The 17,125-nt window shown below is 46.3% G+C and overlaps 1 protein-coding gene across 50 annotated transcripts in view; it reads right to left on the bottom strand.

The window, feature by feature from the left end:
* The window catches only part of RIMS1 (regulating synaptic membrane exocytosis 1), a 606,124-nt gene that overhangs the window by 234,221 nt on the left and 354,778 nt on the right, over nt 1-17,125 (bottom strand). For all 50 annotated transcript variants that reach the window (XM_027550929.1, XM_027550882.1, XM_027550886.1 and 47 more), the window contains 2 exons: nt 14,826-15,166; nt 8,884-9,731 (listed from right to left, as the gene is read on the bottom strand). In XM_027550929.1, the coding sequence (XP_027406730.1) occupies nt 8,884-9,731; nt 14,826-15,166 (1,189 nt within the window). The remainder of the gene's footprint in view (nt 1-8,883; nt 9,732-14,825; nt 15,167-17,125) is intronic.

Raw genomic sequence — 17,125 nt, 5'->3', positions numbered from 1 at the left:
AGCATACCTCTGCTTTTGAGCTATCCCTTACTTCTAGGGTCCACATGTCCCCTTATTTATGCTCGTATCTCACAGCCGTTGGTGCTGCCTCGTGCAACATTTGGTTTCAGGTGGACACTTGTGGTGGGTACCACACAGGTGTGATCAGTGGCGCTCCTCCTGCAGACACTGTTGCCGTCTCTGACATCTGGGAAGGATGGCGCCTGAGAGTGGGCCCCTTCCCCGCACAGGGAATGAGGTGTTGGCTTGGCGGGAGCTGCTGGAAAGGTGGGGGTGCCAGAACACAGAGCATTTTCTCCAGGACCTCCGGCTTTGCTGAGGCAGCTCACTGCATTGCCTCTTGATTTTTCCTGGGAATTAGATGCAGAGCTGCTCCTGCTGGGTGGCAGGGGGATAGAGGAGGAGGAGGAAACGGTAGGAAGGATGAAGAGTGTGCTGCAGGGGCTCTGTCAACAAACACTGAGTATGTCTGTGATCAGAAGCTCCACTTCTCACTCCCAGCTTCGCTGACTCTCAGGTTTGAGCCAGGAGGCCTCCCTCTGCCCTAACCCTTCTCGCCTCCTCAGCAAGCTCCTCTGTCCCAAGGTAGCCTGCTTGCCTCTTTACACCATCTATTCACAGTCCACTTCCTCTCCTCTTCACTGCTGTTGGGTCTCATGGAGTAGGAAAAATAAATACCTACATTTGAGCAGACATTAAAAGAGAAAGTCCCTTTGAGGTTTAGCATATACATACTACTAGATACTAAACAGATAATCAATAAGGACCTACTGTATAGCACAGGGAACTCTAGTCAATATCCTGTAATAATCTAAATTGCAAAAGAATCTGGAAAAGAATGTATATATGTATAATGGGATAACTTTGCTGTATACCTGAAACTAACACCATAGTGTAAATCAACTGTACTCCAATATAGAACAAAATTTAAATAAAAAAATAGAGAAGTCTTTCCAAGTTGTAATTATTTAAAGGTTTCAGATTTTAACGTCAGCCACAGAACCTGACTTGACTTTGGAGTGTCTTGGAGACTTTACAGAGAGAACATATTCATTAGACACATTGTTGTTCAGTCACTAAGTCATGTCCAGGTCTTTGTGATCCCATGGACTGCAGCACACCAGGCTTCCCTGTCCTTCACTATCCCCTAGAGTTTGGGCAAACTCATGTCCATTGAGTCGATGATGCCATCCAACCATCTCTGTCACCCCCGTCTCTTCCTACCCTCAATCTTTCTCAGCATCAGGGTCTTTTCCAAAGAGACAGATTTTCACATCAGGTGGCAAAATTATTGAGCCTCAGCTTCAGCATCAGTCCTTCTAAGGAATATGTCCTCTCTATTAAGTCCTCAATAACAGTTCTCTTGGTTGCCCAGAAAAGTGTCACAGGATCAAGAACCAGGGCTGGCCCCATACATATCTATCTGTATCTATGTACATGTCTGTATTTATTTGATCACTGTACCTCTAAAACCTAGCACAATGTGCCTAGAATTCAGCAGATTCTTGTAGATACCTTGCTTAATATCATGTAAATAATGTAATACTTGTGTAATATCACACAGAAATTAATACATGACTGAATGGTGACCACCTTCCTTAATTGAAAACCCTTTTAAAGTTATAGGAAGAAGCACCAGGAGCAACAAAAGAATATAAAATGCATTCTGTGCTCTCAAGAAATGGAAGTAAATCAACTTCTGTGTAGAATTAAAAGTACTATGTAAGCAACAGGCAATATACTGCTGGAGCCCAAACAGGTGACTCCTAACAGTTTTAGCTTAATGACTAAAGGATGATACAAAGCACTACATGAATTAGTTACATCTAAATGATTTAGTACCTGATAGTTGCAAAGCTTCCCAACGCTTGTTCCTGACTCCCCACTGTTTAAGCTGTCAGGGACCCAGACTACATAGTGAATAGTTCACAAAGCCCACAACTGACACACGGATCCCCTGAAACTGTTTTAGTTTTATGGGGAAAATTCAACCTTGTGATTAAGTGTCCTTGGTCTCTCTTTTCAATCCCTCATTATTTGCTACCTTTAGAAGTATTATTTCTTGCTAGTCATCCAGGTAACACACACTCCTACAAGGACTGCTAAATGATGCTTAGCAGTAACAGCTACAAAGAAACCTGTTAGCCCTCGTTCATCAGAAGCCATTCACAAAGTGCTTTAAAAGTTCAAAGGTAACATTAATTTGGGTCGTATTTTTCCCAGTCACTCAAAGCCAGCAAGAAGGCAAGGATTAAAAGGAAAGGAAATCCTTTTATCCCACGCCAGACTCTTTTTCCAGTATGCTTTGTCAGAGGGCTTCAGGTTCCTTCTAAGTGTAAGTGGATGAATCCCCTGATTGAGGCAGTGATGCTCTGCTTCTTCTGAGCTATGGTGCCTTTTCCTCCTCTCATCCACTTTGCACCGCCTGTCTCTTGTTTTTCTCCTTAGGCCTCCTGACTCAATCCCTTAGGGGCACAAATCTTCACTGGACCTTGCCCCAGGGGATCTTGATACACATTTCATGTAAATTCAATTGCTTTCTTATTACAAGTAAGATTTAGTTCTCTGTTTTTCTTCTGCATGGAGAGATTCAATACTTATAGTCTAACATAGTGGTCTCCAACCTTTTTGCACCAGGGACTGTGTCACGAAAGACAGTTAGCCCAGGGTGGAGAGGGAAGTTTCAAGATGACTCTTGTAAAGAGTGAACAACCTAGACCCTCGCCTGCACGGTGCACAGAAGGGTCCACACTCCTAGGAGAGTCTAAAGCCACCAGCAATCCGACAGGAGGTGGATCAATGTGGAGTGGCTGTAAGTGCAGATGAAAATTCCTTCCCTAGCCTGCAGCTCTCCTCCTGCTGTGCCGCCAGGTTCCTAACAGATCACAGACCAGCAGTGGTCCCAGGCCCAGGGGTTGGGGTCCCCTCATCTAAGAAATCAGAGATGCCCAATTTTTTCCAGTTGGCAAAGAGAAGTACAAATACCAAACAAATAGCCTTCTCTTTGAAACATGCAGTAGCTGACCTCACTTTTTAGACAAGCCCACTAGATAGAGCTCACTGTTAATCCATGTGTGTGTGTGTGTGTATGTGTGTAATTACACTGCACACAAAGCATCACGCTGACTATCTATGTGTTGACTTTCAGACACCATTTGCCCAGGGAACCTTTCTGGTTAAACATCTGGACACAAAGCAAAACTGTATCAATACATCTGGAAGGAATGCTCCTTTGAGGCATTTAATAAATTATATTTCATTGTGTAATTATACTTTATTTCTCTCAACAACATGTAAGCTCCATAAGGGCATGCAGCACATGTCTTTGTTTTTGACATCTGTGTATCTACTGAAAGTGTTAAATCTACACTTACCAATAAACACACAAACCAACTCAGCATAATGAGAAGGATAACAACATAAATGGCAAAAGTAGTACACATATCAGAGAAGGCAATGGCACCCCACTCCAGTACTCTTGCCTGGAAAATCCCATGGACGGAGGAGCCTGGTAGGCTGCAGTCCATGGGGTCGTTAAGAGTCAGACATGACTGAGCGACTTCACTTTCACTTTTCACTTTCATGCATTGGAGAAGGAAATGGCAACCCACTCCAGTGTTCTTGTCTGGAGAATCCCAGGGACGGGGGAGCCTGGTGGGCTGCCATCTATGGGGTCCAACAGAGTCAGACACGACTGAAGTGACTTAGCAGCAGCAGTAGCAGTAGTACACATATATTAAGTAGATGCCTTGTGCCAGAGCTATGGTCTAGATGCTTGTATTCCCTCAAAATTCACATGTTTAACCCCTCAAATAGGATGTGGGGCCTTTGGGTGATGCTTATATCAGGAGGGTGAAGCCCTCATGAGTGGGATTAGCACTCATCACAGACCCCACAGAGCTCCCTGCCGCCTCCCCCATGTACGGACACAATGAGAAGGAGCGACTCCACCTGAGCTAGAAAGAGCACCTTCCCCAGGACAAGACCATGCTGGCACCTGGACCCTGGGCCTCCCAGCCCCTGGAACTGTGAGAAAATGAATTTCTTTTGTGTATAAGCTACTTAGTCTGTGGAATTTTGTTACAGGAGCCCAAACAGACTAGCAGAGCCATTCAAGTGTTCAATTGTTACATGATACATGTAACTGATAAAACTGAGCAAGTGAATACTCGGGATATAGTCAAAACGCTGCTTTCTTATATTTATTTCATGAAGATCACCTTCCTTGACCGGGAAGGTCGCTATATGGCTTCCTCTCCTGGGAAAATGGCTCTTCCCTGATTACTCGTCCCCTTCTCATCCCTCTAGAGCCTGGAAGATATAAAATGGGTTCTTTCACCTCTTCTTTGATTTATATATATATATGATATATATATACAATGATCTCACCTTCATTGCAATACTAGATCTATGGGGCATATGCCACAGGCTCATCAAGACAGGACAAATGCTAACTTAGCATCCTGCTGCAGCTACATGAGCTCATCCAAACCACTCTGTCACCTGACAAAGTGGAAACTCTCATCTCCACTGTGGCAATAAGAAAACTGAGACTTAGGGATGCTAAAAAAGTCGTGCAGGGTCACAGCGTGCTGGAGATGATCATGGCTGAGCTCTTGGTCAGCAGTGGTGAGCCTTGGCAATAAAGGCATTAATCAATATTACAGATTAAGGTTAAAGGAGGAAAATGCCTATGCTACATTCATAGACATTGAGAATGAGATTATTTACAAATGAAGAGAAATCAGGGCTGTGTGTATCAGATGATGGCTCCTATGCTTCCATATGAAGAAACTGAACCCCAACTTCAGAGGTGGCTAAATTCCAGGTCATCACCCAAGTGCCCAGAAGATAATCCATGAGAAAGGGAGATAGCGGCCAGAGACAATAAGCGCCTCTCATCACACTAGCTGCCTTCCTCATGTTTCTTTCATAATCTGTTGTTACTGTAAATAATTCTGAGCTTCATTTCTAGTTTCACGCCCATTGTGATTTATTAAACACATTCAAGTGGAGCTGGTGTACACCCTTTCTTTACAAAGTAGGAAAATATACATATGTAACTATATCTATGCTGCTGCTAAGCTGCTTCAGTCGTGTCCGACTCTGTGCGACCCCACAGACGACAGCGCACCAGGCTCCCCCATCCCTGGGATTCTCCAGGCAAGAACACTGGAGTGGGTTGCCATTTCTTTCTAAAATGCATGAAAGTGAAAAGTGAGAGTGAAGTCGCTCATTTGTGCCGGACTTAGTGACCCCATGGAGTGCAGCCCACCAGGCTCTTCTGTCCATGGGATTTTCCAGGCAAGAGTACTGGAGTGGGGTGCCATCGCCTTCTCAATCTATATCCATCCTCATAAGGGGTTTTCTTCACACCAATTAAGCATATCCACTTACTTAACACTTCCCTTATGACTTAAGGGAAAAAAAAATACATGTTCACAAAACACAACATTGAGGCACAAAGACAGCAAAAGTCTACACATCATCTGACTTTTAAAAAACCAATATGCACTTTATAAACATCAATGCCTAACTGAAAAAGCCAAATTCACCTCTCTCCCCCATACTCCAAAGATACCTATTACCAGTTGAATTGTAGTACTAATAGCAACAGAATGAGCTTTTAAAATTGTTCCCAAATATAGCATAAGATCATTGGGGCATGCTGCATGCATGCTAAGTTGCTTTAGTCATGTCCCACTCTGTGCAACCCTATGGACAGCAGCCTACCAGGCTCCTCTGTCCATGGGATTCTCTAGGCAAGAATACTGGAGTGGGTTGCCATTTCCTTCTCCTCATTGGAGCATCAGTTCAGTTCAGTTCAGTCGCTTAGTCGTGTTGGACTCTTTGAGACCACATGAATTACAGGCCAGGCCTCCCTGTCCATCACCATCTCCCGGAGTTCACCCAAACTCATGTCCATCAAGTCGGTGATGCCACACAGCAAGCAGATTCTTCACCATCTGAGCTACCAGGGAAGCCCCAGCCCTACAACAAAGATGATAACCGCCACCAACTGAATTTATGGCTGTGGTCAGTTTAAGTGAATAGCAGCAAAAGGAGGAAATTCTTCAAAATAAACACAGGAGTTTAAATTGAAATTGATGTATCTTCTAGACCAGTATTATCTAAAGGATTTTCTGTGATGATAGCTATAGAATACTAAATTTCCCAGAATGAGAGGAACCAACGTCATGAATTCTGAAAGAGATGGGAATACCAGACTACCTGACCTGCTTCTTGAGAAATCTGTATGCAGGTCAGGAAGCAACAGTTAGAACTGGACATGGAACAACAGACTGGTTCCAAATAGGAAAAGGAGTATGTCAAGGCTGTATATTGTCACCCTGCTTATTTAACTTATATGCAGAGTACATCATGAGAAAAGCTGGACTGGAAGAAACACAAGCTGGAATCAAGATTGCAGGGAGAAATATCGATAACCTCAGATATGCAGATGACACCACCCTTGTGGGAGAAAGTGAAGAGGAACTCAAAAGCCTCTTGATGAAAGTGAAAGTGGAGAGTGAAAAAGTTGGCTTAAAGCTCAACATTCAGAAAACGAAGATCATGGCATCCGGTCCCACCACTTCATGGGAAATAGATGGGGAAACAGTGGAAACAGTGTCAGACTTTATTTTTGGGGCTTCAAAATGACTGCAGATGGTGACTGCAGCCATGAAATTAAAAGACGCTTACTCCTTGGAAGGAAAGTTATGTCCAACCTAGACAGCATATTCAAAAGCAGAGACATTACTTTGCCAACAAAGGTCCATCTAGTCAAAGCTATGATTTTTCCTGTGGTCATGTATGGATATGAGAGTTGGACTGTGAAGAAGGCTGAGCGCTGAAGAATTGATGCTTTTGAACTGTGGTGTTGGAGAAAACTCTTGAGAGTCCCCTGGACTGCAAGGAGATCCAACCAGTCCATTCTGAAGGAGATAAGCCCTGGGATTTCTTTGGAAGGAATGATGCTAAAGCTGAAACTCCAGTACTTTGGCCACCTCATGAGAAGAGTTGACTCATTGGAAAAGACTCTGATGCTGGGAGGGATTGGGGGCCGGAAGAGAAGGAGACAACAGAGGATGAGATGGCTGGATGGCATCGGTGACTTGATGGACGTGAGTCTGAGTCAACTCCGGGAGTTGGTGATGGACGGGGAGGCCTGGCGTGCTATAATTCATGGGGTCGCAGAGAGTTGGACATGACTGAGCGACTGAACTGAACTGAACTGAACGTCATGAAAAATTCTTGTAACTCATTCGGTGCCTGAGGTGACATTTTTAAACTCCCCATCCAAAAATAAAAGGAAACAAAACACTAAAACCTTCCATTTGCTGGGAGACTGCCTGGAGCATTCCAAGCCCCACTTTCCTCCCCCACTTTTACTGAGACTTAATTGACATACAGCTTCCCTGATAGCTCAGTTGGTAAAGAATCCTCGAGGAATGCAGGAGACCAGATTCCTGGTGCGTAGATCTGCTGGAGAAGCGAAAGGCTACCCACTCCAGTATTCTTGGGCTTCCCTTGTGGCTCAGCTGGTAAAGAATCCGCCGGCAATGCGGGAGATCTGGGTTCGAACCCTGCAGGGGCGCACCCTGAGCCCAGCACACGCACCTCTCAGCCACGCTCGCGAATCCGGCACTCTGCACACACACCCCCAGTCCCCAGCGGGCACCTCAGATTTCTGCACACGAGCCCCGAGTCCCACACGCCGCTCATCCCTTGGTCGCACCTAGGATCCCAAGGTTGGGAAGATCCCCTGGAGAAGTGTAAGGCTACCCGTTCCATTATTCTGGCCTAGAGAATTCCATGGACTGTTTAGTCCATGGGGTCGCAAAGAGTGGGACATGACTGAGCGACTTTCACTTTCACTTTCCATGGAAGTTTAAGGTGTACCCCTAACCACCTGTGGATTTCCAGGAGGCCCAGTGACAAGGAATCCACCTGCCAGTGGAGGTGCGAGTTCTATCACTGGGTCTGGAAGATCCCCTGGAGTAGGAAAAGGCAATCCACTCCAGTATTCTTGCCTGGAAAATTCCATTGATAGGGGAGACTGGCAGGCTATACAGTCCATGGCACGGCAAAAAGTCACACTGCTGAGCGACGTGTGAACTTAAACTAACCATCAGACATACACAGGAGGCCAGAAGACTACCCCAGGAAGTTTAGTTAACATCTACGTCTTCATCCGGTTACCAAAATAATAATTTCCTTGTAATGAGAACTTTTAGGATTTGCCTTCGTAGCTTGTTTCTAATATACCATAAAGCAGTGGTAACTGCAGTCACAGTCACCGTGCTAGACATTACCAGCTACGCTTGTAAACCTTGCAGGCGCGCACCCTGAGCGCACAGCACACGCGCCTCTGAGCCACTCTGGCGAATCCCCGAGCCCCGCACACAGGCCCCCAGCTCTGAGCGTATATCTCTCATCCCAGCTCACGAGCCCCCATTTCGGAGCGCGCACCTCGGATCCCGGCACAAACACCCCCAGCTCCAAGCGTATATCTCGGATCCCAGCACACGAGACCCCAGGCCGGAGCGCGCACCTCGGATCCCAGTTCACGAGCCCCCAGTCCCTAGCGTATATATCGGATCCCAGCACACACGCCGCTAGCCCGGAGCGCGCACCTCGGATCCCAGCACACAAGCCCCCAGCCCCGAACGCACTTGTCGGATCCCAGCACACCAGCCCCCAGCCCGGAGCGCGCACCTCGGATCCCAGCACACACACCCCCAGCCCCGAGCGTATATCTCGGATTCCAGCACACGCCCCCAGCCCGGAACGCACACCTCAGAAACCCACAGGAGCGCCCGGTTCCCACCCACCCTGCCAGCCCCGCCCGCGCCCAGAGCCCGCGCGCCGCGGCTCGCTCACCCTTCTCGCTGACGCTCTCGCTCTCCAGCTCCACGTCCTCGCAGCTCGTGTACTCCGGCGTTGACACACCCTCTTCTTCCGAGCTGCTCACGGACATTTGGCGCCGCTTGCCGCCCCTCTTGGCGCGGTGCGGCTTGGGCGGCGACGGCCGCACAGACTCGGACTGGTCGGAGCTGAGCGAGTCGTTGCGCAGCATGGTCTCCACTTTCTCGCGCTTGGCCTTGCGCACCAGGACGGCCGAGCCGGGGTCCAGGCGGCTCTGCTTCCGGAGCGGCTCCGGGACCTCCGCGGGGCCCGGGCCTGGCCGGGGCGCCGGCGGACTGGAGTCGGCGAGCGGCTGGGCGCCCGGCGCCCGGGCCTCCGCGGTCCTCTCAGCCGAGTAGGCGCGCGGTGAGGCCGGCGGCGAGCCCCGGGCGGCGTGGGGCGCGCGCGGGCCGGGCCTGCCCTCGGGCCCCGCGGCCGCCTCGGTGCGCGGCAGGGACACGTCGCTGTGGCGCCGCTCGTGCCGGGCGCGGGACACCCGCGCGTGCATGCGCATCTGCTGCTCCTCGGGCGGCGGCTGGACGGGGTACCGCGCCAGGTTCGGGTCGCTGCGGTACCGGGTCTGGTACTCCTCCTCTTTCCGCTGCTTCTCCGCTTCAGCCACCGGGCCTTCCTCGCGTTTCTCCGGCACGACGGAGTAGTCCTGGGACCGGCCTTTCTCCAGCCTTCGGCTTTCCCGCCTTTCCTTCCGCTCCCGTTCTTCCGCGGGCGCCTCTGCAGGAGGCGCCGAGGTCCTGGGCGCGCGTTTGCGCTCGCCCTTTGGAGCGCCTTTGCCATTCTGCTCAGCCAGCCCTGGGGTCTTCTTCCTGGGATGCACAAAGAAACGTGGAGAAGGAGAATCGCGTGTAAACTCAAGGCGAGGACCAGACCCCAGAAGCAGCATCCTTGGAAATAGTTCTTCGATGTCTAATTAAAAAGCGAGATGTTAAAAAGGCGCATTAAACCCGTATACCCGAGTCGCTTTCTAAATAAGGCTCCTTTGCGTTACAAGATATTCAGGGTCTTCACAACTGGCTTTCAGATTTTTAAATTCTCTATCAGTTAAACAGATCATTTTAAAAATCAATGAATTAATTCACTAAAAGAACAAGTTTTATGCTAACCTCTTTAACATGTTCTAGATAAAATGATTGGAGAAGGAAATGGCAACCCACTCCAGTGTTCTTGCCTGGAGAATCCCATGGACACAGAAGCCTGGTAGGCTGCAGTCCATGGGGTCGCACAGAGTCGGACACGACTGAAGCGACTTAGTAGTAGTGGTAGTAGATAAAATGATATAGGTAATAATAAGTTAGGATAAACGCTAATAGATATATATCAGTTCAAAAATTAATACCTGACATATATTTGGGCGATATATAGTAATCTCTTATAACGGAAACATTCAAGGAAATGTGAATATAAGTATGTCCATTTCAGAAATTAATTCTACTAGCGTTCTTGCCTGGAGAATCCCAGGGATGGGGAGCCTGGTGGGCTGCCGTCTATGGGGTCGCACAGAGTCAGACACGACTGAAGCGACTTAGCAGCAGCAGCAGCAGCACTTCAGTTGTAGAACAAAAGTACTTTTTAAGAGATCATGTGCAGTCCAACACTTTTTAGGGAATTGGTTAGAAAAAAAAAAAAAGATTGAAGCTGAGCCTTCTTTGTACCTTCCCCAGCAAAAATTATAGAAATGTTGACGTTTTGAAATTATTATTCATTTTTCCTCCCTCTCAGGCCTTCTCCCCTCATTCCAAAATGCAGAGCACAGGGAACCATGTTCAATATCCTATAATCATAACAAAAAAGAATATGAAAATAAAAAGCAGTTTGTGTTCTACTTTGCTCTCCATCTTGTAGGAGGCACTGACAAAGATAAAGGAAAAGTGTTTCACAGTTTGAATATTTAAATTACATTGTTTAAGATGCCCCTGTGCAGCCCTTTTCTGAACATTGTAGTCCATCTGCTTTGGGCAGCTTTCAGCAAGGACACCCGAAGTTACAGAAAGGGGATGCCTTACCAAAGCATTCAGACCCTGTATGCTCTACTGTGCAGTTAAAATGGGGACAGATAAGCTCTTTCTGGAATCCTTAGATCCATAGAAAGGGCTTTCTAGAGAGAACATTGGAAGTCCAAAAGCAGACTTCATGAACAAAAACTGAGAATAATATACAAGATGGGGAAAAGTAGAGCGGTTTCTATTGTCCATTATCAAAGTAGTAATTGCTAAAATATGTTGTGGGATCAGTTTGAGCAGGGGCTGGTGATAATGGAAAGAAAGGGGAGAGGGTTTCCAATGACACAAAAGCAAAACAGAAGCATGGTCAACTCTGCCTGAGGCTTTTAGATTACTTGGTCCTTTGAAGTGGGAGAGATTTTCAGGGAGGGTGGAGTTTCACAGGTAGCATTGATGTTTTCCCGTGTAAGGGGTCTGCTATGAATGCAGTCATCATAATTAGAGTTTTCATAAAAATGTGATGAATGTACTGCAAACCTCAGTAGCTCATTAAAGCAGAGTTGCCCTTGTGGAAGTTTCTATAGAGTCGATTTTTTTGTTGCTGTTGAAATACTGATCAAGGATGCTTACCTTGCAGAGTTCATGTGCAGATTAAAGGAGACAGCATCTGTGAAGATGCTTTATGAAAGGATAGCCTTATATGCAAATGGGACTCTTCTCCAGTCTCTCTGATTCTTGTCTTCAAAATAGGCCTTTTCTCACCTCTAATGTTTCCATCCCCACTAGCTCCTGATGAGTGTACAAATTAGGATCAAAAAGACTAAGATCTTGTTTCCAAAAGAAATATGTACCCCAGTGTTCACTGCAGCACTACTTACAATAGCCAGGACATGGAAGCAACCTAAATGTCCATCAACTGTTGAATGGGTGAAGAAGATGTGGTACATATAATATACAATGGAATACAGTAATAAAAAGGAACAAAATAACAGTAATAAAAAGGAAGAAAATAATGTCATTTGCCACAACATGGATGTGACTAAAGATTGTCATACTAAGTGAAGTAAGTTGGGATGAGAATAACAAATTTGGTATGTTACCACATGTTTGTGGAATCTAGAAAAATGGTACAGATGAACCTATTTGCAGGGAAGGAATAGAGACACAGACATAGAGAACAGAACTTGTGGACACAGTGGTGGAAGGAGAAGTGAAGTGAAGTGAAGTGAAGCTCAGTCACGTCCGACTCTTTGCGACCCCATGGACTATACAGTCCATGGAATTCTCCAGGCCAGAATACTGGAATGGGTAGCCTTTCCCTTCTTCAGGGGATCTTCCTAACCCACGGATCGAACCCAGGTCTCCCGCATCACAGGTGGATTCTTTCCCAGCTGAGCCACAAGGGAAGCCCAAGAATACTGGAGTGGGTAGCCTATCCCTTCTCTAGCAGATTAGGATTCCCGACCCAGGAATCAGACCAGGGTCTCCTGCATTGCAGGCAGATTCTTTACCAACTGAGGTATCAGGGAAGGAGAGAGTGGGACAAATTGAGAGAGTAATATTGACATACATACACTCACGTGTAAAACAGATAGCTAGTGGTGGAAAGAGAGGGCGGGACGAATTGAGAGAGTAGCAGGGACACACACACTCACACGTGTAAAACAGATAGCTCGTGGGAAGCAGCTGTGGAGCACAGGGGCTCAGCTTAGTGCTCTGTGATGACCTAGGGAGTGGATGGACGGTGGGAGGGGGGTCACAGAGGGAGGGGTATATCTGTATATATAACTGATTCACTTTGTTGTATCAGAAAAACTAACACAGCACTGAAAAGCAACTGTACTTCAAAAATAAAAATTTTTAAATAATGTAATGTAAAACAAGACAGCCAGCCACTCCTTCAGGCTTGGCTCATTCTCTCAAGGACCCTGACTACCAACCAGGTCCCCCTCTTCCTCCTTCTCCAGCCCCAATATCCTCACTGTTGTCCTTGATATTTATATAATCAGCAAGTCATTTATATCATCAGGAAAGCTATTTGTCCTTATCAGTCTTTTTCAAATTTCATCAAAAAGCCTCTCCTCGGTGCCTACTCTCAACTTCTTTGTAGTTTTTCACAGTTCATCATAAGCAGGACTCAAATTTTCTCTTTGGAAACTCTATACTTCCAAACTCTTCCTCTCCTTTAAAAGAAATCCTTTTCTGACCAATCGTGAGCTGCCCTTTCAGCATCCTTTCTTTCCTTAACTCACAGCACTTTGTCACCATGCTGCAAGTCTGACCATCACGAGGGTGGCTCTGGTGTCTTGCCATCATGGTCTCTCCGATTTTGCCTGCCCATCCCACAACTTCTGGGTGTCCTATCTGCCTGTGTTCAGAAGGTGCTCCCCTTTCCTGTGCCCTCCAAAGGACTTGTGTTTGTATTGTCGAGCTCTGATCATGTCAGCCCTCTGGGCCAGTTCACTGCCCAGGGTGGTGTCTTCCCTAGGGGCCGGTGTGGTCTCTTTCCCAGGATCTGAATGAAAAGGGACTATGCCCCAGTCATCTTGATGCCCTCTGGCTCCTGCAGTGTTCAGTAATGGTAAACACATGGTGCCTACTGTCTGCATTCACTAGAGGCCTCCCATGGGCCTGCTGCTGAGCACAGGTGCTCACTCAGTCCTCCAACATGCCCATGAGAATCCCTGGTGACAGAGCGAGGCCTGGAATCTGGATCACTTCAGCTTTGAAGTCTTTGAGCTTACTGTGGGAATTTCCTTTGACAAGCAGATCAGAAGCCTTCCTTGGGTCCTACCCTCGGATCCTGTCCTCCCACCCAGTGGAATAAATAAGGGTCACACAGGCGAAGGCAGCCACACCCAGTGCTAACCGTCAGGTGTCCCAGACTCCCAGCCTCGGGAAGAAAAGGGCTATATCCCCCCTTGTTAACGCTGTCCCCACCTACTGCACAGCATCCTGTCTGGGCATTAATACACGGTTGCTGCTAAGTCGCTTCAGTTGTATCCGACTCTGTGACCCCAGAGACGGCAGCCCACCAGGCTCCTCCTTCCCTGGGATTCTCCAGGCAAGAACACTGGAGTGGGTTGCCATTTCCTTCTCCAATGCACGAAAGTGAAAAGTGAAAAAGTGAAAAAGTGAAAGTGAAGTTGCTCAGTCGTGTCTGACTCTTTGCGACTCCATGGACTGCAGCCTACCAGGCTCTTCCGCCCATGGGGTTTTCCAGGCAAGAATACTGGAGTGGGCTGCCATTGCCTTCTCCATGAATGAATGATACAGTAGACAAACTGAAATTAATAAGCTGATCACGTGAGCCCAAACTTACAAGCCTCCATTGCATTCCGTTGTTTTCAGGATAAAGTCTGTGAAATTGAACCTGGCTAAAAGGCCCAGTGTGACCTGGGCGCTCAGACCTCACCGTCATCCCCTGCTCCCCCCCCTTCTCCAAATCACCCTCCAGCCAAGACCAGCCTCTGGGTGGTCCCACTGTTCCTTCTGGCCAGACACCCATGCACCCATCCCTTGCTTCACCTGGCTCATCTCTAGTCACCTTCAAAGCTCAGTGTAGAAGAAAGCATCCTTCAGGAAGCCTTTGCTGATGCACCCCCAGCCCTAAGTGTGTCTGTTCTCCATATTCTTCTCTCAGAGCACAGATTCAACTGCAGGACTCACTCTAATAGCCAATAACAGCCAATGGCTGTTCTCACCAAAGGGTTGGAAGTTCGTAGTACACTTGGGTGACTTGTTTACCTCCATGTGGGACGTGAAAGACAAGCTTCTCAGCAAAGGCCTCCTAAGGAAAGATAGGTTCTAGAGAGAGACAAAGGCAGTGGGCTCCCTATCGCTTTTCTGGTTGAGTCTGAGAGGCACCCTTTCTGCATATCCTAGCGGTTCGATTCCTGAAGATGGGTTTGCTCTCCATTTAAGATCTTGCCCTTTGCCTGTGGGTTGCTGACCTCTTACCTGTCTCTGGGAGGCTCGCTTCTAGATCTGGAGGATGCCTGCTTCTGCTCAGGGCCCCCGGCTTGCGGGGCGGGCTCAGCGCCCTTGGTCCTGTCCACCTGTGCGCCGGGGGTAGCCTGGTCCTGGGCGGAGGCCGCGGCGCTGCTCAGGGGGGTCTGCGACCTCGAGCGCTCTTGGAGCCGGGCTTTCTTCTCTCTAGGCGCCTCGGAACCCGCCCCTGTAGCCGTGTCGCTGAGCGTTCCGTCCTGACTGGGCTGCTGAGGGCCGCTGCCGAAGAACCACGCCCCTGACTTGGTTAAGATTTCCTGTTGCTTTCGACACAAATTGCATACCCACATAACCTGTTTGAAGAACAGAGAACAGTGTAAATTTTCTGTGCTGTGGAAATAAATTTATTTTCATCACACTAAAATATCTCTTAAGGCAAAACAGAATGGTTGTCATTTTTATGTTGATCCTTGAGCAGTTCTTATGAAAATGACCCCTGAACAAGTTTATGAATGCCTGCAGCATGACCCATTGGAAACCATAGACTTATGGTAACCAGAACAGAGCCTTTCTTGGCATTCATAATCTATGATTCTGAGTTTTCTATTACTATGTATTCACCACATTTTGAATGACTGACTCTGAAGTTTCATTTAAAATATATTTGTATACCTGTGGCGGATTCATTTTGATATTTGGCAAAACTAATACAATTATGTAAAGTTGAAAAATAAAATAAAATTTTAAAAAAAAGAGAAAAAAAAGAAGCAGAAACTCCAAAAAATAAATAAAAAAATAAAATAAAATATATTTGTAAAAATGGTCTAAGCAAGGTAGTTGATTGATTAGAAAAATGTTGTAGGGAACCATGGAATTAATATTTATGTATATACGCCTCAGTGTGTCAAAGGATTTAGAAGCTGTCTTCTCAAGAACCATCCATTATTAAAATCAATATTATAAGATATTCAGGAGGAATTAACAAACAATGAAAGGTAGTCGCTGAAGAACAGGACAGGCTATATATGTTCTCTAGTTTACTAGTAATCAACTAAGCTCAGCTGTAAGAGCTATTTTGGAATCATCACTGGGAAACACATCCGCTGATAAATTATGAAATGTATCACCACTTAAAATCTATATAGCTGCTCTCTTCTTGGGCACACTTAGTGACAATGGTGTTCATAGAAATAATGAATAATAATACAACAGCCAAGCCTGCCTCACTTACTCTTCTCAGAATGCACTTCAGTTTTCTCTTTGTATTTCAGACCCAGCACCTCCAGGAAGGCTGATCACCTACCTCTAGGTGCCCATTTCCACTAATAAGACTAAGTCAACAGTCATTCAAATATACCGTTCAAGAATGGAGAAATCCTAGATACATCAAGCGAGAAGAAATGCAAGACAGTAGAAGAAGCAGCATTTAGTTGGCAAAAAGAAGAAAATAGAATACTGAAAACTTTCCAGTGGATACGAGGAAAATTATCACTTGTTACTGTTTATAAGACTAAAGCTAAAGTGATAATAAGGAAATGAGAATAAAAGCAATACATTTTAAAAAGAAAAATATTGCAGATGAACTGTTGAGAACTCCTTTCCAACAAAGAAAATTCAAATGAATTAATAATATGGGGAAAACTAGGATGTAGCAAATATATTTGCTATAATATGTTTAAGCTTTATGACACTTAACTCAGCCCTCTATATTTCCTTGGGTCATAAAACAAAGAAAATGTGGTCCACAAAATCAATTAATTATAACATCTGCACAGTGTATTATATCATGGACTTTCCATCTACTGAAATGTTAGACAAGATGAGCAATATGCTGTGTATGCCTATAGCAAAATAAAGGATCTATGGAGTGGAAATTCAATTTAACATGCTTGCCAAATATGGCTATACTTTGCACAGCATTCGTCCATCTCTTTGATGTTGTAAATAAGGTCCCTCAAATTCTGACTGATTGAACGTAGAGGTATCAGTGATAACGTCGTGAGGATGATGCTCTATAACCAGGACTTCCATCAACAGTGACACCATGTCTCCTCTCCCCAGACCCTGGATGAGGACAGGTGACACCCTTCCTCCTTGGCTGCCTCATTGTTGCTAAGACAGTGAAGAGAAAGTCTGAATTCATAGAGTGCTAGGACACTGATATGAAATTTTGACTATTTCACAGTAACAGGAAGCAACAGTTAGAACTGGACATGGAACAACAGACTGGTTCCAAATAGGAAAAGGAGAACGACAAGGCTGTATATTGTCTCCCTGCTTATTTAACTTACATGCAGAGTACATCATGAGAA

This window comes from Bos indicus x Bos taurus, chromosome 9 (genome assembly GCF_003369695.1).
Source record: "Bos indicus x Bos taurus breed Angus x Brahman F1 hybrid chromosome 9, Bos_hybrid_MaternalHap_v2.0, whole genome shotgun sequence".
Lineage (NCBI taxonomy): Eukaryota > Metazoa > Chordata > Mammalia > Artiodactyla > Bovidae > Bos > Bos indicus x Bos taurus.
The sequence above is the reverse complement of the archived record's forward strand: the minus strand, read 5'-3'. Positions and strand labels throughout refer to the sequence as shown.